This window comes from Papio anubis, chromosome 10 (genome assembly GCF_008728515.1).
Source record: "Papio anubis isolate 15944 chromosome 10, Panubis1.0, whole genome shotgun sequence".
In the NCBI taxonomy this organism is placed as follows: domain Eukaryota; kingdom Metazoa; phylum Chordata; class Mammalia; order Primates; family Cercopithecidae; genus Papio; species Papio anubis.
The window spans coordinates 9,016,186-9,036,799 of record NC_044985.1 but is presented as its reverse complement, the minus strand read 5'-3'; the positions used below and the strand labels follow the sequence as shown (position 1 = coordinate 9,036,799).

Below are 20,614 nucleotides of genomic sequence, written 5' to 3'. Positions count from 1 at the left end.
AGACTGTTTTCCACAATGGTCATGCTGCTTGCAACTTTAGGGCTAATAGAAGCCAAAAGACTCACTGAGTTTGCAGATAAAAATGGGGAAGCTGGGTTGGACCCCAGGACACCTCCACGGCCAAGCATGCTCCCGCACTGAACCGGCTCAACTGCCCACCAGACAAAGTACAATGGCTGCCAGGATGTGTGGGCGGTGGCTGCATGCTCTTATATTTCATTTATTTTTGTTTTTTATTTTTTGAGATGGGAGTCCTGCTGTGTTGCCCAGGTTGGCCTCAAACTCCTGGGATCAAATGATCCTCCCACCTCAGCCTCCCGAAGTGATAGCATTACAGGCATGAGCCATTGTGCCCAGCCATATTTGCTGTTTTTTTGTTTTTTGTTTTTTTTTTGAGATGGAATCTCACTGTCACCCAGGCTGGAGTGCAATGGCGCAATCTGGGTTCACAGCAATCTCCACCTCTTGGGTTCCAGCGATTCTTGTGCCTCAGCCTCCTGAGTAGCTAGGATTACAGGCGTGAGCCACCACGCCCAGCTGATTTTTTGTATTTTTAGTAGAGATAGGGTTTCATCATATTGGCCAGGCTGGTCTTGAACTCCTGCCCACCTCGGCCTCCCAAAGTGCTGGGATTACAAGTGTGAGCCACCACACCTGGCCATGTGCTGTTATATTTCAGTGATTTACAAATATCCCATGAGGTAGATACTGCTGCCATTGGCACTTTTTCCATGCAGAGGAAGAAACTGAGGCACAAAGAGTGAAGTAACTTGCCATGGTCACACAAGAGCTAGGAATTGAGCCCAGGCAGTTTAGTAGCAGCCACTGTGTTCTCAAGTACCATGGCAGGGCTCCCAGCTAAATAGAAAACACTCGAAGCCCCAGGTCACGTTCTGAGACCACATCCTAGTTGGGGAACCATAAACCAGTCATCCATCCATCCATCCATCCGCCACCTACCATGGGCCAGGCTAAGTGTTAGGAATACAGAGGTAAAGGATGCAGGTCCAGTTCTTAGCCACAGAGATGACTCAGATGACAAATAATTGCACAAATAGATACAAAATGCGTAACAAGTGTTAGGAAGGAAAAGCAAAAGGGTCTAATTTAGAATGTTCTCCAAAAAAGGAAGGGGGCCTGGCACTGAAGCTGGGACCTGAAGGATCTGTGCAGTTAGCCAGAGGAGTGCTTGTGTAGGTGAGTGCATGCGTGTGTGTGTAGACAGGGGGCCAGACACAGCCAACAGCAGTGCAAAGGCCCCGAGGCCGGGAGGCAGTGCCTGGGGCACAGTGGCACAAGATGGGGTGGCGGAGAAGGCAGGGGCCAGGTGGCAAGCCCCGTAGGCCATGTTCAAGATTTTGGAATTTTATCCCATGGAGTGTGTATGGCAGTGACGGGTAGGAGGTAGACATTGCAAGGTTTGACATGAAAGAATGATACATCAGAGGAGCATTTTTTTTTTTTTTAAACAGCACGGGCCTGTAATCCCAGCACTCTGGGAGGCAGAGGCAGCAGCATCACTTGAGGCCAGGAGTTCAAGAGGCTGAGGCAGGAGAATGGCTTGAACCCTGGAGGAGGAGGTTGCAGTGAGCTGAGATCGCGCCACTGCACTCCAGCCTGGGCGACAGAGTGAGACTCCATCTCAAAATAATAAATACAAAACAAACAAACAAAAAATACAAATACAAAAGAAAAACCCAGCAGCCATGCAGCTTTGGGGAAGAGGATAGAAGGGGTGGAGGATGTAGGGAGTTGGGAGCGAAGGGCCGGGTAGGAGAGGGTCCCAGCAGCATCTGTTCAATGGGAGGCGGGTTGCGGGGGGCTGTGGGGGCGCTGAAGGGGGAGTGCAGGGTGGGGAGAGCCTCGCATCAGCATCCACAGACTAGAGAGCAGCAAGCAGTGGGAGACGGGCAGGGAAGCCGGGCCGGGCTGCGCTAGGTTTGAGGAGCCCAAGGACAGCGTGGAGGAGGCTCCCGGCAGGCGTAGGGGGTGAGGGGTGAATGGGAGGGGATGCTGGCCCCGTCCTGTCCCCAGCCCCATCATCCCCCGAGGTAGGGAAAGGTGCCTGAAAGCCCACAGTTGTCGTGTGAATCTTTCACGTGGACTGAGTGGTGATGGGGCAGAGACTTTACATCGGTTGTTCATTTGTCCAGACCTTTGTTGAGCGTCATGTGTCAGAAACGGGGGCAGGGACCTCGAGGATAGTAATAATACAGGAATTATGATGGCTGACATTTGCTCAGGCTTCTGGAAGGGTGTCAGGGACTTTAACACAGTGCGCTAATCCTCACACCCTCACACCCCAGCCCTACCTCCCCAATTCCCATCTCCTAGGGTTTTACAGAGGAAGAAACTGAGGTCGTCATAAGCTAGAGTCATTTGGCTAAAGTCACAGGTTTCAAAACACTCAGGATTGGATTTAAGCCCCAGATTCCAGCACCCAGGTGGGCCTTTCCCCACCCAGGCCCAGTGAGCAGTCCCCGGGCAGTGCTGTGGAGATGTTTACCATGAGCTTGGTGTCAAACGCTGGGCGGGCCTGCCTGTGACCACGGCCCATCTGAACTTGCCAAGAAGTCAGGTGGATGTGAATGGAACAGAGGCTCAGGGAAGGGACAGAGTTACAAAGCAAAAGGCTCCGATTCAGTCTAGAGCTAGACTTCCTGGGTTTGAATCCCAGTTCCTTTACAAGAGAGACCTGTGACCCCAGGTGAGTTACTGAGAGTCTCCGTGCCACTGTTTCCCATGTACAAAATGGGAATTATCATAGGAACTGCCTCATGCGGCTGTTGTGAGGATTACATCAGAAAGCTCAGCACAGCATCGGAACAGAGTTTGCTTTCTGTTTTGTCATTTTGAAACAGGGTCTCTCACTGTCACCCAGGCTGGAGAGCAATGGTGCAGTCAAGGTTCACTGCAGCCTTGATCTCCTGGGCTCAAGCGATCCCCCCGCCTCTACCTCCTGAGTAGCTGGGACTTCAGGTATTTGCCATTACACCCAGCTAATTTGTAAAACTTTTTGTAGAGACGGGGGTCTCCCTCTGTTACCCACACCGGTCTTGAATTCCTGGGTTCAATTGATCTTCCCGCCTCAGCCTCCGAAAGTGCTGGGATGACAGGCATGAGCCACTGCACCCGGCCAGCTTGGCAGTAGTAAGCACTCACAGGTCCCAGCTCTTGTCCCCACTGAAGAATGAGCAAGTGTCCAGTGGGAATGGCAGGACAGCAGACAGGAAAGCAGAAGACCAGAGGAGAGGCATGGCCTGGGTGCTGGCCCTGGACATACCTCTGGACCCTTCCAAGTCCTCACGGTGAGGGAGCAGAGGCCACTGTGGTGCAGAGCCTGAACCACCGCTGTAGGAGGCCGCACTGCCCGCCCCACGCAGACTGTTCCCTTGGCAGGGCACAGGGGGAGGCAGGGCATCCCGGAGCTGCTGGGAAGTGACCCAGGAACACTGTGTCTCCCGGGGCTCCAGGGCCCGGCAAGTCCACCTGGAGGCCGGGCCCCTGCAGCTGAGGAGGGCACAGCACGAGGCATTTTAATGTCTTTTAAATCCGTAGCTGGGATGAGACACCCATTCACACGACCTTTGTCCGTTCCTGCCTGGAGCCACTGCAGTGAGTTAATAAATACTGGAGGAGGTGGGCTGAACCTGCGGGGGAAGAGCTGTGCCCCGAGGAGGGAGCTCTGGCCCCCGCGGCCTAGGCCCTCATGGTCTCCTCTGCTAGCGGCATCCCATTTCACTTTCAGAAGTCCTGGTCTTCCCGTGCTGAGTTAGCTGGTCACTATACTTACCTGTAACGACAGGGATGGCCTGACATTCCTGAGGCCATGCCTTGTTTTCAGCCACAGCCTGCGGGATCGTCCCCAACCTTGGGGTCAAACCACCTGTCACATTGTAAGCAAAATGCTCTACAGCGGTACCCCCAGTGGGGTCCCCGGCCCTGTAGGGGCGGCATTGCCTGGGCGCTCTGTGGAGATGCACGTTTTCAGGCTGCCCCAGCCCCACTGGGTCAGCAGCACAGGCCGGCCATGATCGGCTTCACAAGGCCCCAGGGGTTCTGAGGTGCACTCTGAGGAGAGTCCTGGTAACTCCAGGGGAGATGGAAGGGTGCGAGGCCTGACGAGGGTGGGGGAGCACTGCCAGACCAGAAGCAGAGCGGGGCCTGGCCCCAACTCCATCAGTCACTGTTTAGCCGGGGCTCCTCCTGTGCCTGTTTCCTCATTTGGAAACCGAACACGACAGTGTGTCCTTCGATGGCATTTCAGGACTGCTGTGAAAATCAGCAAGATGCTACAGACCAGAATCTTGCAAAGTGTGAAGTTCGTCAGTCAGGAATGCTAAGAGCCTCAGTACCCCACTCTTCACGGGTGGCCTGTGACCCTCTGAAAAATGGCAAGGACTTCCTGGCAGCCTTTGGTAAGGCAGGGCAATGGCACCAGGGTTGGAGAACCACATACAGAAAGCTGAACAGGCTGCTGTGCCTGAACCTGGTCCCACCCCCCGGGGTGTCTCTTTCGCTAATGAATAATGGGCTCTGCACACGCAGGTGTGCCTGTGGGGAGGGAAGGGGGGTGACATCACCCTCTTGTGCATTTCCGGGTCCACAGGAGGCAGGGCAGGTGACCATCGGAAGCATTTACTTCAGGCCAGCTGCTTCACTTACATCATCTCTATGAACTCTCATGGCACCTCTGCTAGGCAGTTATTTTTTATTTTTTTCTATAGTTTTGAACACAGCCAGGCAGTTCTTAACCCAATTCATAAATGAAAAGACTGAGGCAGGAAATGACCTGCCCAAGGCGGGCAGGGGTGGAGCAGGGATTCCAATCCACGTATCTGCGATCCGGAGCACGCTGTGGCGTCTCAGGCAGGGGTGCAAGGTGGTGGGCCACAGGAGAAAGGAGCACCGAGTCCCTGGATAGTGGCACTCAGGATGTATCATGGAACACGATGGAAAACAACTTTTTAGTAAAAAGTAAAGCTTCAAAATGTGGTCTATCCATACAATAGAATATTATTCAGCCTTAGGAAGGAAATTAAAAATGTGAAAAAATGCAGGTGAACATGTGTTTAAAGAAAAATTTAAAAAATAAATTCTGATACATACAACATGGATGAACGTTGACATGTTAAGCAAAATAAGCCAGTCACAGAAAGCCAAATACTGTGTGATCCACTTATGCGAGGTGCCCAGAATAGTCAAATTCAGAGAGACAGAAAGTAGGATGCTGGTTGCCAAGGAGCTGGCGGGAGGGAGGAATGGAGAAGTTACGCTTCATGGGGACAGGGTTTGTTTCACTAGCTGAGAGCCCTATAGAGGGATTCCAGAACACCATGATGATGGTAGCACAATGACCTGAATATATTTACCACCGCTGAACAGCGAGCGCACTTACAAATGGTGAAGATGGTAAATCTTGTGTTATGTGTATCTTGCCACAATTTTAAGAATTGAAGGAAAAAAGGGCTTCAAAGAAGTGGCTGTGGAGACCGTGATGTGCATTGGCTCCCAGAGGCTCCGCTCCTGCCCTGCCCAGCCTGCTCCAGGCCCCAGTGAGCGGCAGAGAAGAACTGCAGGCACGCAGGGGAGCCCGGCTGCTCTCAGTGGAGCCTGATTTGCTCTCAGCGGCTCTCCAGCTCATCTCAGGATTCGAGGCTGAGGCTTCCTCCTGCTTCCACCTTTTCCGGGAGCTACTGTTCTCACTGCTCAGTGGAGGAAATGGAGCCAATGAGGGAGGCCCCTGCTCACGCGGCCTCTGGGAGCGTGGCTGGGATTCCAGCCCATGCGTCTCATCTCCCACCTTGTCACTGCACACACGGCACAGCAACCCGCTCCCAGGCGACTCCATCAAGTGTGACATTTCCCCAGGTTGACCTTTTTAAATAAAAAAATATATTTATATTTTTTTCAGATGGAGTATCACTCCGTCACCCAGGCTGGAGTGCAGTGACGCGATCTCGGCTTATTGTAGCCTCTGCCTCCCGGGCTCAAGTGATTCTCCCACCTCAGCCTCCTGGGTAGCTGGGATTACAGGCACACCACCACACCCAGCTAATGTTTGTATTTTTAGTAGAGACGGGGTTTTGCCATGTTGCCCAGGCTGGTCTTAAACTCCTGAGCTCAAGTGATCCGCCCGCCTTGGCCTCCCAGAATGCTGGGATCACACAGGTTGACCTCTTGATGTCACGAGGGGAAGAAGCTCTCCTGATGTATGAGTCCTCCCAGACCCTTTATAGAAATGGCTGTGTTCTGGTGGCAGGGGGAGGGGATCAGCTATCTGCAGCGCATGGCGGTGATCAAGACATCATCAAGCAGAACATTGAATTAAGTCTCATTTATTCTAGGGCAAACTCAAAAGGGTTTTTTTTTGTTTGTTTTCTTTTTTAGCAAATCCTAGCACATTATTAACAAAAAAAATCTGTACATTTGCCATGATACACTTGAAAGTGAAACAAATAAGATATAAATACAGATATGGATGTAACATGAAAAAGCCCAAAAACAAAAAAATACCAAAAAAAAAAAAACCCAAAAAACCCACCCAACCTGGGGATGTGGGGACCATGCGTGTGAACACAGTGCCAACAAAACTATTTTGGTGGCTGATATTTTTCAGAGCATTTCTTTATTTCCAAACATTATTGTTAGCAAAGTCCTGGTGGGATTCTACAAAGTTCTTATTTGCTGTCCTTTAAAGTGTAACATTATGCTTGATAAATAAAGGGTGGCAGGGAAAGAAAAAGGCTGATGAGACAAAGTCAGTTGCATTACCTGCACAGGGTGGTAAGCTAGTGAGGCGCGTAGAAAAGGCAGGCCCGCGGCATCGCCGCAGGTCCGGAAAGCACACACAGTGCACTTGAAGGAAGCTGCGTGCCCCAAGGACTGGCCGCACCCTGCCCAGACCCTGGCTGCAGGGGAGGCAGCAGTTTGGAGGAAGCAGGGAGTCAGCCCTCCCGGCCCCGCAGTGGAGCAGCAGGGCTCTCCGGCCCTGGCCAGTCAGGTAGACGGGGAGGCAGAGACAGGCCTAGGTGCTCTGCTCTTGTGTGTTCTGTTTTTCGTTGGAACAGGGGCCCTGCAGGGAGGCGGCGGCAAGGCAAGGCAGCTGCAGCTGTCAGGGTCTAGGGGGCGACGGTGGGCTCGGCGCCCTCCCAGTGAGGTGGTGGCGGCATGCGAGTCTCCTCGGCGCGGCGGCAGCAGTTTTCAGATTGAGGCCAAGAGACCTGTGACGTGATTGTATCTCTCTTTGTCAGGAGACTGAAGAAGACTGGGCAAGTGACATTCAAGGCTAGCCCTTTGTGAGTACTATGAGGATGTCCAGCGATGTTCAAGATCCTTTCTCAGTACACCGGGGACTGCAGGGCCTTCTGGAGTCAAAGAGCTCAAGGAGAAAGGTCTTTCTAACTGCATGAGGCATAAAGACACTCACGGATAACCTAGCCCGACGCACATTCCTACAACAGACGCGTCAACAAAAGACTCCCTAATTCACTTGTAGAGTGTAAAAAAGAAATACTATTCATGACATTTTAATAAACCAACAGTATTTATCAACAAAAGACCTGGTCCTGCTATATTTTAAGCCAAAGCTAGTCAGGAATACCCAACCCCTTGAAATGCATCCCTCAAGTTCCCTAAACAGCAGCAGTGAGGTACCACACGTGTAGGGTGCACGCACAAACACACACACACCACACACACACACATGCCACACACACCACACGCCACACACACACCACACGCCACACACACACACACACACACACACACGGTCAGCACCCTGGCTTCACTGTTCCTACACATTATGAGGCCTTCATTTTCAGCGCATGTTTCCAAATACAACATCAGTCTTTCCCAGCTTCCTACATCCAATCTGGAGGGTCAGGGCAGAGGGGTCTGTGGAAATGATGGTGAGAACCACGTGCTCTGGCACCCAGCGTCTGCTTTCAGTCCTAGCAGTTGCAGTGGGCTCTGCACTGGAATAGCAAATACATTATTAGAATTAATCTCAAAAGAAGTGTTTTCCTTATGGAAAAATCAGTTCAATTTATGGGATCTAATACAACAGGAAGAGACAATAGAAGTCCTCATGATTGCATTAAGAATTTCCATTTGGCTTAAGAATTTTAGTCAAAATTTATTTAAACCGACTGCAAACCTCTAGTTGCTTTTATTGGAGTAATCAGGCTCTAAAGGTGTGTGTAAAAGGGGGTAGTGGTTCCTTGAGGAGGAAGACAGACTCTAAACGTGTGTTCTTTTTAAGTGTGTTTCTAATCCTGTTTTTCTGCAATCTGCTACACCTCATAATTATTTTCCTTAAACAGTGACTATTTCATCAACAGACATTCAAGGAACGACTTCAGTTTATAACATTAAGAAAACTGTGATATCCAGTCTCTCTAGGCTTTTCTTTGCTCTTAATCCCACATTAAATGGAGAAGTCAGAACTAAGATGGTAAAGATGGCATTTACCAGATTAACTGAGACCATGTTAGAACTGAACAGCTTCAGCAGAACTTCGGGGAGAGGAAAGAGGTTGCTGCTAAATCTGAATCACCAAGTAACCCAGGGATGTGGATCTTGGCAGAACCCCCATGACAACAGTGTTCCCAAGAATCTCAGCAGTAAAGATGAAAGACTTCTCTTTTATCTTCTGTGCTTCACGAACTGCCATCTCAGGCATCCCTACATGATGCCATACATTTATCTTATTTTTGTGTCCAGATTTAAATTTGAAGAATTCCTTTGCATGGAAGCTCTGGGTGGACCTTGTCTGTGGAGTTGATTAGGGAGGGCTGGAAGGAGACTGCTGGGGTGCACTCCCAATTCTATGCTGAAAGCCAGGGCAGTCGGCCTCCAGTCCGGATATGACAAGAAAAATTCCCAGCGTTTGTTAAAAGGCCATCTTCAGACCGTTCTTGCCAAGACTTGATTCCCATTTTTAGTAGGTCTCAGAACACAACTTAAAGATGTGTCACCTTTCATGGTGTCAGCTGTGAAAGGGGCCCCACACAGACCATACTCACAAGAAAATAGGCTAAGGAGGAGGAACACAAAGTAACACCCCACCCCACCCCCAAATCCGTTATTAACTGAAAAAAAAAAAAATGCTACTTTCTACCAAGTAGTGGCTACAGCGCTCTGATTTTTAAAAACGGCACCCCACACACATGGTTTCGCCATCGCAGCAGGCTGTACAAGACATGTTTCAGCATGGCTCTTTTCTGTTCTTACTCCTTTCATTTTGTATGAAGACTGCAATACAGGCCTTGCTTCCTTTACATTCAATACCAGTAAGATTCTACAGAAAAGCTGGAAGGGACCAAAATACTGATTGTAATAAATATTTGTGGGCCTCCTTGTACTGACAGGGCAGCCGATGAAGGGGGTGGGGAGAGGTCTCTGAGAGGCACCACCGATTGCTTCTAGGTCTACACAAGAGACAGGTACTGCCATTAGCTGTGCGTGGAGACATCGGAGGAGGAGCTGCTGTTGCTGTTGGTGGTCTGGGCCCTCTTGATATATAAGTTTAGTAGCTTCATCTGAAAAGAGAAGATGAAACTGAATTAGCAGGAAGAAAAGCAGTCAGAAAGTAGAAGACAGGAAAAAGAATCCCAGGTGACAGTAAGAAAACAGCAAGTCCCTTCGTTCCCTTGGTTCAGGAATTCATTATAAAAACATGTTCTGAGTGCCTGCTGCTCATCCAATGCATCTGCCAGGTGCTAGGGACACAGAGCGACGCAGAGGAGGAGAGGGAAAAGCAGTGGGCAATTACAAGAACACCACCAGGTGTCACAACTAGGTGGGCCGCAGCAGCTCATGGAGGAAGGGATACGGGGGCAGGGCCATTCATCTCAAGGGCGACTGCAGCCCAAAGGCTCCATCAGAGCCAGGGGAAAAGTAGGGTGAGAACCCCGCTCCACAGGGGTGAAGTGGCTGGGCCAAGGTCAGAGGGCAAATCCTCTAACCTTCACACCTTTAGCTTCTTGAGTAGCCGGGAGTACAAGCGTGTGACACCATGCCTGGCAGTACTTTAAATGTAAATGGATTAAACTCTTCAATCAAAAGATAGAAGTGGGTGGAATGGATAAACATTTGATCCAATTATATGCTGTCTATAAGAAATTCACTTCAGATCCACAGACATAAATGGATTGAAAATGAAAGGATATAAAAAGATATTCCATGGAACAGTAGTCAAAGAGAGCAAGGCTGGCTATACTAACATCAGACAAAACAGACTTGGCATCAAAAAAGCTTCTGGAGGTAAGACTTCGATACCCCACCCTCAATAATGGATAAAAGAACCAGACAGATGATAAGCAAGCAAATAGAGGACTTAACCCTAAACCAACTTGATCTAACAGATGTATATGAAACTCAACAACGGAACACACGTCCTTCTCAAAGGATACGTCAAGTTTCAAATCTATTGAAACTTAATGTGTGATTTAACATATGGTTTATCCTATTCTCCAGGATAGACCACATGTTAAATCACAAATAAAGTTTCAATAGATTTAAAAAGATACCAAAGTATCTTCTCCAACCATAATGGGATGAAGTAAGAAATCAATAATAGAAGGAAAACTAAAACATTCATAAATTTGTAAAAACTGAGTAACATATTCTTAAACAACCAATAAGTAAAGAAGAGGTCATAAGGTAAACTAGAAAACATATTTAAAACAGAATTTTTTTTTTTTTGAGACAGGGTCTCACTTGGAAGCCCCGGCTGGAGTGCAGTGGCACAACCTCAGCTTACTGCAGCCTCGACCTTCCAGGATCAGTGATCCTCCCACCTTAGCTTCCTGACTAGCTGGGGCCACAGGTGCACGCCACCATGCCCAGTTAATTTTTGTGTTTTGTATGATGGGGTTTTGCCATGTTGACCGGGCTGGTCTTGAACTCCCGGGCTCAAGTGATCCTCCTGCCTCGGCCTCCCAAAGTGCTGGGATTACTAGCATGAGCCACCGCACCTGGCCTTAGAAAACATCTTGAGACAAATGAAAATGAAAAGACAATTTTGGGGGATGCAGCAAAGCAGCGCTGAAGAGGGAAATTTAGAGTTATAAATGTTTACATTAAAAAAGACCTCTCTAATCAACAAGCTAAACTTTACCTTAAGGAACTAGAAAAAAGAAGTAAATCTAAAGCTAGCAGGAGCAAACAATAAAGATTTAGAGCAGAGATAAACAAAACAGAGAATAGAAAAATAGAGAAAACTGGCTGGGCACAGTCACGCCTATGATCTCAGCACTGTAGGGGGCTGAGGTGGGAGAATCGTTTGGAACCAGTTCAAGACCAGACGTGCAACACAGCAAGACCCTATCTCTACAAAAAATTAAACCATTAGCTTGGATTATGTGTGCCTGTAGTCCCAGCTACTTGGGGAGGGGGCTGAGACGGGAGGATGGCTTGAGTCCAGGAGGTCAGGGGTGCCAGTGAGTCATGATTGTGCCACTGAACTCCAGCCTGGGTGACCAAAAAAAATTATGTTTATTTATTTATTTATTTATTTTTGCACAGACGTGGTCTTGCTGTTGCCCAGGCTGGTTTGGAGCTTCTGGCCTCAAGTGACCCTGCCAAAGTGCTAGAATTACAGGCGTGAGCCACCCGCTCCTGGCCCAATCAAATAATTTCCAGCAAGCGTGCCAAGACCATTCAATGGGGAGAGGATCATTTTTAACAGATGAGAAATCGCCATTGGGTATGTCTTTTCAACAAACGAGACACCCATCCTCATCTCATAGAGGATGACTATTAGAAATAATTAAGAATAAATTAGAAAAATGAAAAATAAAAACAAAGTAACAAGTGTTGGTGAGGAAGTGGGGAAATTCGAACACTTGTGCACTGCTGGTCAGAATGTAAAATGGTGCAATCTCTGTGGAAAACAGCAGGGAGGTTCCTCGAAACCTTAAGGACTTGAACAGATGCACCAGTGTTCACAGCAGCATTATTCACAAGAGCCAGAAAGTGGAAGCAACCCAGGGTCCATCAACAGACGAGCAGATAAACAAACCGCACTATCTACACACAATGGACATTCAGATTGGAAAAGGAAGGAAATCTGACAAATGCTGTAACATGGATAAGCCCTGAGGACACTATGCTAAATGAAATAAGCCAGCCATAAAGGACACGTAGGATGTAATTCCACGTATATGAGATACCTGGGGTAGTCAAATTCATGGAGATGGAAAGTAGAATGGTGGGTGCTAGGGGTTGGGAAAGAAGGAAATAGGAAATTATTGTTTAATGGGTGCAAAAGTTCGGTTTTGCAAAATGAAAAAAGTTTCGAAGATGGATGGTAGTGATGGTTATACAACAGTATGAACCACACACTTAAAAATAGTTACAATGGGCTGGGTGCGGTGGCTCACACCTGCAATCCCAGCATTTTGGGAGGTGGAGGTTGGGGGGGGGGGGTGTTGCTTGAGGTCAAGAGTTCGAGACCAGCCTGACCAACATGGTGAAACCTTGTCTCTAATAAAATACAAAAATTAGCTGGGCATGGTGGCAGGTGCCTGTAATCCCAGCTACTTGGGAGGCTGAGGCAGGACAATCGTTTGAACCTGGGAGGCGGAGGTTGCAGTGAGCTGAGATCACATCACTGCACTCCAGCCTGCGTGACAGAGTGAGATTCCATCTCAAAAAAAGAAAGTTACAATGGTAAATTTTATTATACCACAATAAAAAGATTGGGGGCGGGGGGGAAGAAAAGAATGCTTGTTCAAGATAATAAAACTCATAAGTGGGGAACAGAGACCAGAAGGCAAGCTGACCCCGAAGCTAGTGTTGCTGCCCTAGCAACATGGCATCTCTCCAAATGTACTACACAGGCTCCTTCCCTTCATCAGACCTCTTCCTACAGGCCCTGGTATCATTTATTTTTTCTTTTAAAAAAAATTTATTTTGAGACAGAGTTTTGCTCTATTGCCCAGGCTGGAGTGTAGTGGTGCGTTCTCGGCTCACTGCAACCTCCACCTCCCGGGTTCAAGCAATTCTCCCGCCTCAGCCTCTTGAATAGCTGGGATTACAGGCATGCGCCACCACACCCAGCTTATTTTGTATTTTTAGTAGAGATGGGGTTTCACCATGTTTGTCAGGCTGGTCTTGAACTCCTGACCTCAGATGATCCGCCTGCCTCGGCCTCCCAAAGTGCTGGGATTACAGGCGTGAGCCGCTGCACCCGGCCTTCATTTATTAACCTCATTTAAGCACAAGGAGAGGGTGTTCCCATAGGCCTGTAACACTGGAACACAGGGAGCCATGACTTCATTCTCTTTGTTTCTGGTGAAGGAAACTGAGACAGACTTAGCACCAGGTTCTGCCAGCTACCATCCAGTTGAGGAAGGGAGGGAGTTTGTATTAGGAGATGTGTACCTGAGTCTACGAAGTTCATACGAATATACCAGAGCTATTACATTAAAAAAATTTAGGCCAGACACGGTGGTTCACATCTATAATCCCAGCACTTTGGGAAGCCAAGGCAGGAGGATCTCCTGAGGTCAGGAGTTCGAGACTAGCCTGGTCAGACGGGCAAAACCCCGCCTCAACTAAAAATACAAAAACTTAACCAGGTGTGGTGGCACACGCCTGTAATCCCAGCTACTTGGAAGGCTGAGGCAGGAGAATCGCTTGAACCTGGGAGACAGAGGTTGCAGTGAGCCGAGACTGTGCCACTGCACTTCAGCCTGGGTGACAGAGCGAGGCTCCATATATAAAAAAAATAATAATAACAATAAAAATCTTAATGGCTGGATGAACTGGGCTACCAAAGCAGAAAGATGTGAAGGCCAGTCTCTCCAAACCCCTGAGGAACTAAGGTTGTAACTGGGTGAGGGAAGGTGCTGGCTCCTGGTCAGGAACGTGGGTTCTGGACCCAAAGCTTCACCAAGAGTGGCAGCAGTGGGTCCACTGCCAAATGGGGAGGAGAAAGCGCCTGGATTTTCCGTCCCTCATCCAAAGGGTCAAATGAGTTGATGGGGCAACTCTCTTACTCAGGAAAGTAAAAAGTGCCAGACAAAACCAAGGTGTGACTCATGTTATTTTTGGATGAATTTTCCATTTTCTAAATCTAATTTCCTTTGTGAACTGTACCATTGAAGGTCCTCCCGGGCAGCAGGAATCACCTACAAATCCCTGATGGAGGTAGGAGAGCTGGGGGGACTTTTGCTCAGGACCGTTCAGATAATCAGGAAGGGGATCTGATGAGGAGCCTGTGCAGCAGTAGGGCGAGGAGAAGGAACTGGAGAACAGAATCAGGTCACTCCCAAACTATGCACTGCACACCTGCCTCATACACCTCTTCCAGCCTATCTGCTGATTCCTGATTACAAAAAGAGGAAAGTGTCTCCTCTGGACCACCTGTTCTCAAACAGGGGTGATTCTGCCCCTCAGAGGGTATCTGGGCAGGTGTGAGACAGCAGGGATGCTTACGATGGCAGGGGGTGCTATTGGCACATGTCGGTATAGACAGTGGTGGTCAGAGATGCTGCTTAAACTTCCTACCACACACAGGACGGCCCACCTCAACAAGGCGGCCCAGAGTGTCAACAGAGCCAAGGTGGAGAAACCCTGCTCTGAACACCCCAGCCAGAGCTTCGCTTCCCCAGAACTCTGGAGAAGCAAGGCTCCAGCTGTAATGCTCACCAGCTGTATCAAAGCAACAGCTCAATCTGAAATGAAATGGGTCCCACTTGCCAATTCCTCCTCTCGTAAGAGCAGGCGCTTCTGGTTTCATGCTTTCCACTGGCTTTGTCTGATAGAGTGGTTTGTATAAAAAGGCGGGGATTTTAAACCCCACAGAGATGTGCTTTCTCCACAGGCAGGTCCTGAGGCCCCAGGCACAGCTGGCCTCCTCTCCGGGAGCCAAGGCCTCACCTCTTCGCCATGCCTCTCCTGCTGCAGCATGAGGCCGGGTTTTTAATCTGCTCTCACCAGCCTAGCACGTCAGATTTGAGTGATGTCATTGTTCTTTTAACTAAAACCAATAAGCAGTCCAGCCACTCTCATTTTCAGTGACACCCATTTTGGTCCATTTTCTTCCCCTAATTCCAGACACCCTTAAAGGAACATGAGAGGCAGCAGTGTGAGGAAGAAGTCTGCCTCCTGGAGTCAGGTCTGTGCCCGGGGCAGGTTAAGGGGATGACCATGCCCACAGGGATGTTGCTGTAAACATGAGTCAACACATGCAGAGTGCGTGGGGCTGCCCCGCAGGCTCAGGGTGAGAGCCAGCTGTTGCCACTACTGATGCCCATGAGGGACTCAGCTCTGATTCAGCAACTGCTAAGCAAGCAGGTACATTTCTTTAGTGTTTCCATGAAAAACCGGGTGGTTTCTGATTAAAGCTGTTTTTCTTTTGGAAATAAAGCAGCAGCTCAAAATCAGCATTTCATAAACAGGAGTTGAGGCAGACTATGTTGTATAATGTTAGTGTTACCTTCAACTGATTTCACTGTATAGTTCATTTTTATATTTAGAAAAATGCTATTGGGGAAATAAGGCCCCGCTAAAACACAATGAACAAAACCTGTCTGGAATCCAGAGCTGCAGTCAAATGGGTTTAGGACGAGCTGGCAGAGCCCAGGTGTGCTTCTCAGCCCAGGTAACACTATACATACCTTGCTCCCTGTGAGCTGTGCAAGGTGAGGTTTCAGGTCTTCTCCGATTACGGAATAAATTGCCACCAAGCAAAACACGCTGGCCTTGCGCACACTACTTTCAGTGTTGTCGTAACCCTGGAGAGCCAGAGGAACACGAAAAGGAAACCAGATCAAAGATTCAGTCCCTAGCCAACATCTCATCAGCATTTCCACAAATGCCCTCTGAGCTCAACCCTGGACTTGTCAGTAACAACCAGGATAGACCTCAGCCCCGCAATGGAATCCAGACAGCTTTCACCCCAAAGAGGTCACAACTTAGCATCAACAGAAACTTGGTTTCTGGGGCGCGGAAGCAGGAGGGTGGCGAGTCCCAGACTGGTCTCTGCGTCTGCACAGGCACCACCGTGTAACAAGCTGCCACCCAAGAAACATTGCAGGGGAGAGAGAATGAGAAAAGACAATGAAGGGGAAAAAGAACTTGCTTTGTTCCCATTTCTCCCAAAGGTCAAGCAAATTTCCCTGTGAAAACGCCTTTAAAGAAATGAGAACAACATCACTCGCTCTTGTGAGCAAACCCTTCTACCCTCCAGGAATTGTTGGGGACCGTCTGGTCCCACAGCCTGATGTCTGCGTCCCTTTGCAGCTGGGCCTCCATCTATCTGTCGGCCTCATCCTGGCCCACACCCAGCTGGGGCTACCTGCTGCTGTTCTCCAAACAGCCGGGGACTCTTCAGCCTCTGTGCCTTTCCCTTGGTTTGGAATAATCTAGTCCTCAACAGTTAAGTGTTTAATCCCCAAGCCAAGCACCCAGCAAACAGCAGCAATGATTAAAAGTGATGCTGACTCCTCTCTACCTTTCCCCAGTGAAACTCCCTCGCCAAGGGCCAACTTGAACCCACCTCTTCTATGAACCCTCTCTCCCCCACCCCAGCCCGGGACCACTTCTCTACTGTCATGGAGCCCATGGTGACACCTGTCGTTGTCTGTGTGGCTGCAGAGTAGGCTGAAACTCTTCTGAGGCCGTCCACACAGTGGAACACAGCTGCTTGATGCCAGTCTGTCTCACTCACTGTCTCATGCTTAGAAGAGTTTCAGTAAGTATTTGTGTGCTGCGTGAGACCAAGGACCATTGTTTGATGTACACTCAATGGCCCACCTCGCCCAGGGCTGCGGCTACAGCAGGTGTGCAACAAGGGTTTGTTGAAGGAATGGACAAAAAAAAATGATCAAAATATGTTTATAGTAAACAGAAAGTTCATTCTGTGAGCCGCCAGGAAAGTCTTCTCAGTGCATTCAGGAGAGGGGGTGAGCTGGAAGCCGCAGAGGAGGCTGTAAAGTGCCCCTGCCGCACGGCCTCACAGGTCCTGCCTGGTTGCCAGTGAAGGAGGAGCACAAAGCCCTTAAACGTTAGTTCAAGTTAGGCAGCCCCACCCAGGCCGGGGGCAGGCCCCACCAACACGCGGGCCTACCTGCAGCAAGCCTGGGATGATGTCGGCGAGGAGCTGCAGCAGCGACTCCTTGGCGATCCTCTCGACGACTTTGGTCTGCATCTTGATGGCAGCAAGGTTGATGGGGTAGTCGGCCGTCTGGATGATGGGGCAGAGCACCTTGATGCACTGCTCCGGGTGGATGGAACTGGCCAGTGTGGACGCAGCCTCCTCAGCCGCTCTCACCACCTGAAACACCCAGTTCCCCCAGACAGTGAGCTCCACAGGCCACACGAAGCAAAAGATCAGACATCGCTTCTGATTTCAGAGGCCAAAGGACAATGACCTCACTCAACGTCAGACGACAGCCATTGCTTCGCCTGGCTCAATTGTTAAAGTAAACACGGTGGTCTGCAGGGCGATTTTAAAGGGGAGTGTGGGCCACGGAAAGACAGGTCTGGGGGATTCTGGCAAAAACCTTAGAAAAGTGGTAGTCCAAGTGCGGCCCCCCGTCAGCGCCAGCAGCAGTGCTGGGAGCCTGTTAAAAATGCAACTTCTCAGGCCCACCCAGACCTGCTCACTCAGAGGTGGGCCCCAACTGAGGGAGGGGGTGCAGCGAGCTGTGTTGGTAAGTATCAGGTGATTTCTAGACACACTAAAATTGGAGAACCTCTGGCCTAGAAGACTAGGACCTGAATACAGAAATGCTTCCCAATGGCTTGTGGGACACCTACAACTGGAGCATCTGGAAAGCAGCCTGGAGGAGATCAGTGACTTCAATGCTGACACTTCCTGGAAGAGGCCCACCTGCCAGGCAGCTGGGAAGGCACAGAGAGAAGCCCCTAAAAGGGTTTTCCTGAGGAATCTCTGCTGGAAAGTTGCTTTTCTACGACTCTGTGCACGATGACCCCTTTGCCTTCCATTTTTTAGGGAGGTTCGTGAAATGGCCGTCTCATGGTCAAAGGAGCAGCCTCTGACCTCTGGAGGGCCACAAGACCCTCTTGTAATAAAGATGGAAGCTAAATGCAAAACCCAGTGAGGAAGAAAGAAGACAGCAGAAGGCCCGGTGGAAAGAGCCTGGGCTTTGGGCTCAGGGAGCAAGTCCCCGTCACGCCAGTCCCAAATGCTAAAACTCCATGTCCTCATCTGTAAAACAGGGATGTCACAGAGATGAATGGTAAGCAGTACTCAAGATACAGTAGTCAGTAAAGGATGCTTCCTCCTATCAGTGGCACAGAGTCCACATTGTATAAATGACAGACACAGACAGGCACCAGGCTATACGCACAGGCATTTTCTTACAAAGTACAACCGAACTCAAACACTTTCCGCCTACTGCCCGCCCTGGCTGGGCTGCTCATTCCATCCAGATTTCCTCTCTGCATTATGTTCTGCTACTCAAAGTAACTCAGCTCTAACTTCATACAACAAAAAGGTGAAGACCACCAGCCACAGCTCCAGTCATCCCAGCCCTTGTGACTGAAGTAAGGCAGGCCCATGGAAACAGCATATGGATCATCTGGAAAGCTGCTTCTAGCTATGGGCATGGAGGGGGTGAAGAAGTCTGCACAAGTCAGGGAGCATGGCAAATGGACAGGAGGCCCACAGAGAGGCCACCTGAGCTGTGCAGCAGACAGGCCCAGGGCTGGGCTCAGAGGCCATACAAGCTGCTTTGGGTCACTTTGGGGCCCTCACTGAGGCTCTCCTGGGCTCTGGGAAGAGACTGTGGCTCCAGAAGAGGCTCGGCTTCACCTTCGGCCCAGGGCTACACTGCCGCACGAACAGAGCTCACTTCAGGGAGTGTGCGTGAGTCCATGTTGTCAGCTCTGCTCTGTGGAATGGTAAAGGAAATTTTTCCAACTAGACAGCTGAGTTCATCCCATTCACAATGGACATGTTTGGGGCCGGCTGTGCTGCTGACAGTGGGTTTTTCATTACGAAGCCCCATATGAGCTTTGGCTACTCACACCCACTACCTGACACTTACCACTACAAAACCCCTGGAAGAAAGTGCACCAAGGGTTAACACTGTTTCTCTCAGGGCGGTAAGATTATGGGTAACTTTGTTTTCCTCTTCATACTTTTTAGATAGAAAAATTGCAAAGAACATTAGGCTGGTGCAAAATTAGTTGCGGTTTTTACCATTACAATATAACTTTGGTAGCAAGGAAAATGTATTCCAGAAAATCTGCCTGAATTGTGTGAGGCCAGGGAAAGCCGGCAGCCCAGCCCTGGCTCAGGGTGGAAGGTGGCAGGGCGGTGCACTTGAGGAGCAGGCTGCGCCTCATTGGATTCCTGAAGGGAACCCCACCCCGGCATATGGGAGGTGCTCCGTGGTGCAGCCAGCACCATCATCATGACTGCTCCTGCTGACCTCCCACTCTCTTCATAAAGCCCGTCCGCTGAACTACAAAACTCACCGTCCCTCGGATGTGGCTGACACACATGTCCCAGCCCCTGCCTAGGCCTCCCTATCGGACCGGTGACACTTTTCCCCCAACTTCTGTTCTTCTGTCTGTGACACTCATACGGCACCACATGCAGACGGCTTTGTATTTTTGGTGGCATTTCCGTGTGTGTTTCTTCCTACCAAACAGCTAGGAACTGAAACATTTCTGTCGTACCTAAGTACCCACTAGGCTGGGCATTTACCAGTTTAGTACTTACTGAGGGACCGAGAATTCACTCTCCTGGCTGTCTGAGACTATGTCCCACTTAAAGAAGCCCTACCTCCCTCAAGTCTTTCTTGTGGAGGCCTTTTGTACTTTCTCTGGGAGGACCCGCTAACTCCTTGCAGTGCGGAGGAAAGGCCAGGAGTCTCATGAAGTAAGATCACCACATCCATCACCACGTAGCCGGCACCCTAGAGTGAACACATTGCAGCCACCTCTGGGGCCTACACCGGGATTATGGATGAATCCTTGATGGAGCCCCGGGTCAGCATGGCTTAAGGGTAAGTACTGTGTACAGGTCACAACACCCAAGATTCGCCTGTGCTCACTATGAATGTGAAGGTCAGGCTCGAGGACAAAGCACTGTAGAGAGGCAATTTTATTTTAAAAGTCATGTCCAACTCTCAAGCACCTGACAGGATTCTTTCTTCTCATTTGTGCTCTGTGTGGACATTTGTTCACCCAGCACTGACCAGGTGCCTCCTGTGTGTCAGAGACTGAGCTCAGAGCTCTGGCCACAGAGCTGAGGACTGGGCCATGCTCTGGTGGTTCAGGGCAGAGTGAAGGTAGTCTATGCAGAGGGGCAGCACGAGGGTGCGGAGACCCAGGAAGGAACCAGATGGCGGGGACCTGCTACCTGATGCACTTCCTGTGGGCGGCCAGGATTAGACGGGAGGAGGAAGGAGAATGGATATGTGCAGAAGGCTTCTTTGGTGTTCTGCGGGCCTTCCTCCAGCTCAAGGGCCCTCGGCCATGCACGGCCAGCCTACCTTGCCTCTGCCTCATCCAGGCACCTCAGTGAGCAGGCCTTCCCTTGCCAGCCAAAGTGTTAGACTCAACGCTGATGGCATTCACTCCATGCCACGAACGTACTGGAAGGAGCCTATTTGAAGGAAGCCCACTG

The 20,614-nt window shown here is 49.8% G+C and overlaps 1 protein-coding gene across 40 annotated transcripts in view; it reads right to left on the bottom strand.

The window, feature by feature from the left end:
* Positions 1–6,322: 6,322 nt before the first annotated feature.
* The window catches only part of CLASP1 (cytoplasmic linker associated protein 1), a 307,430-nt gene continuing 293,138 nt past the window's right edge, over positions 6,323–20,614 (bottom strand). For all 40 annotated transcript variants that reach the window (XM_021923495.2, XM_009185059.3, XM_021923484.2 and 37 more), the window contains 3 exons: positions 17,081–17,287; positions 15,630–15,746; positions 6,323–9,542 (listed from right to left, as the gene is read on the bottom strand). In XM_021923495.2, the coding sequence (XP_021779187.1) occupies positions 9,456–9,542; positions 15,630–15,746; positions 17,081–17,287 (411 nt within the window). In that variant the 3' untranslated portion in view covers positions 6,323–9,455. The remainder of the gene's footprint in view (positions 9,543–15,629; positions 15,747–17,080; positions 17,288–20,614) is intronic.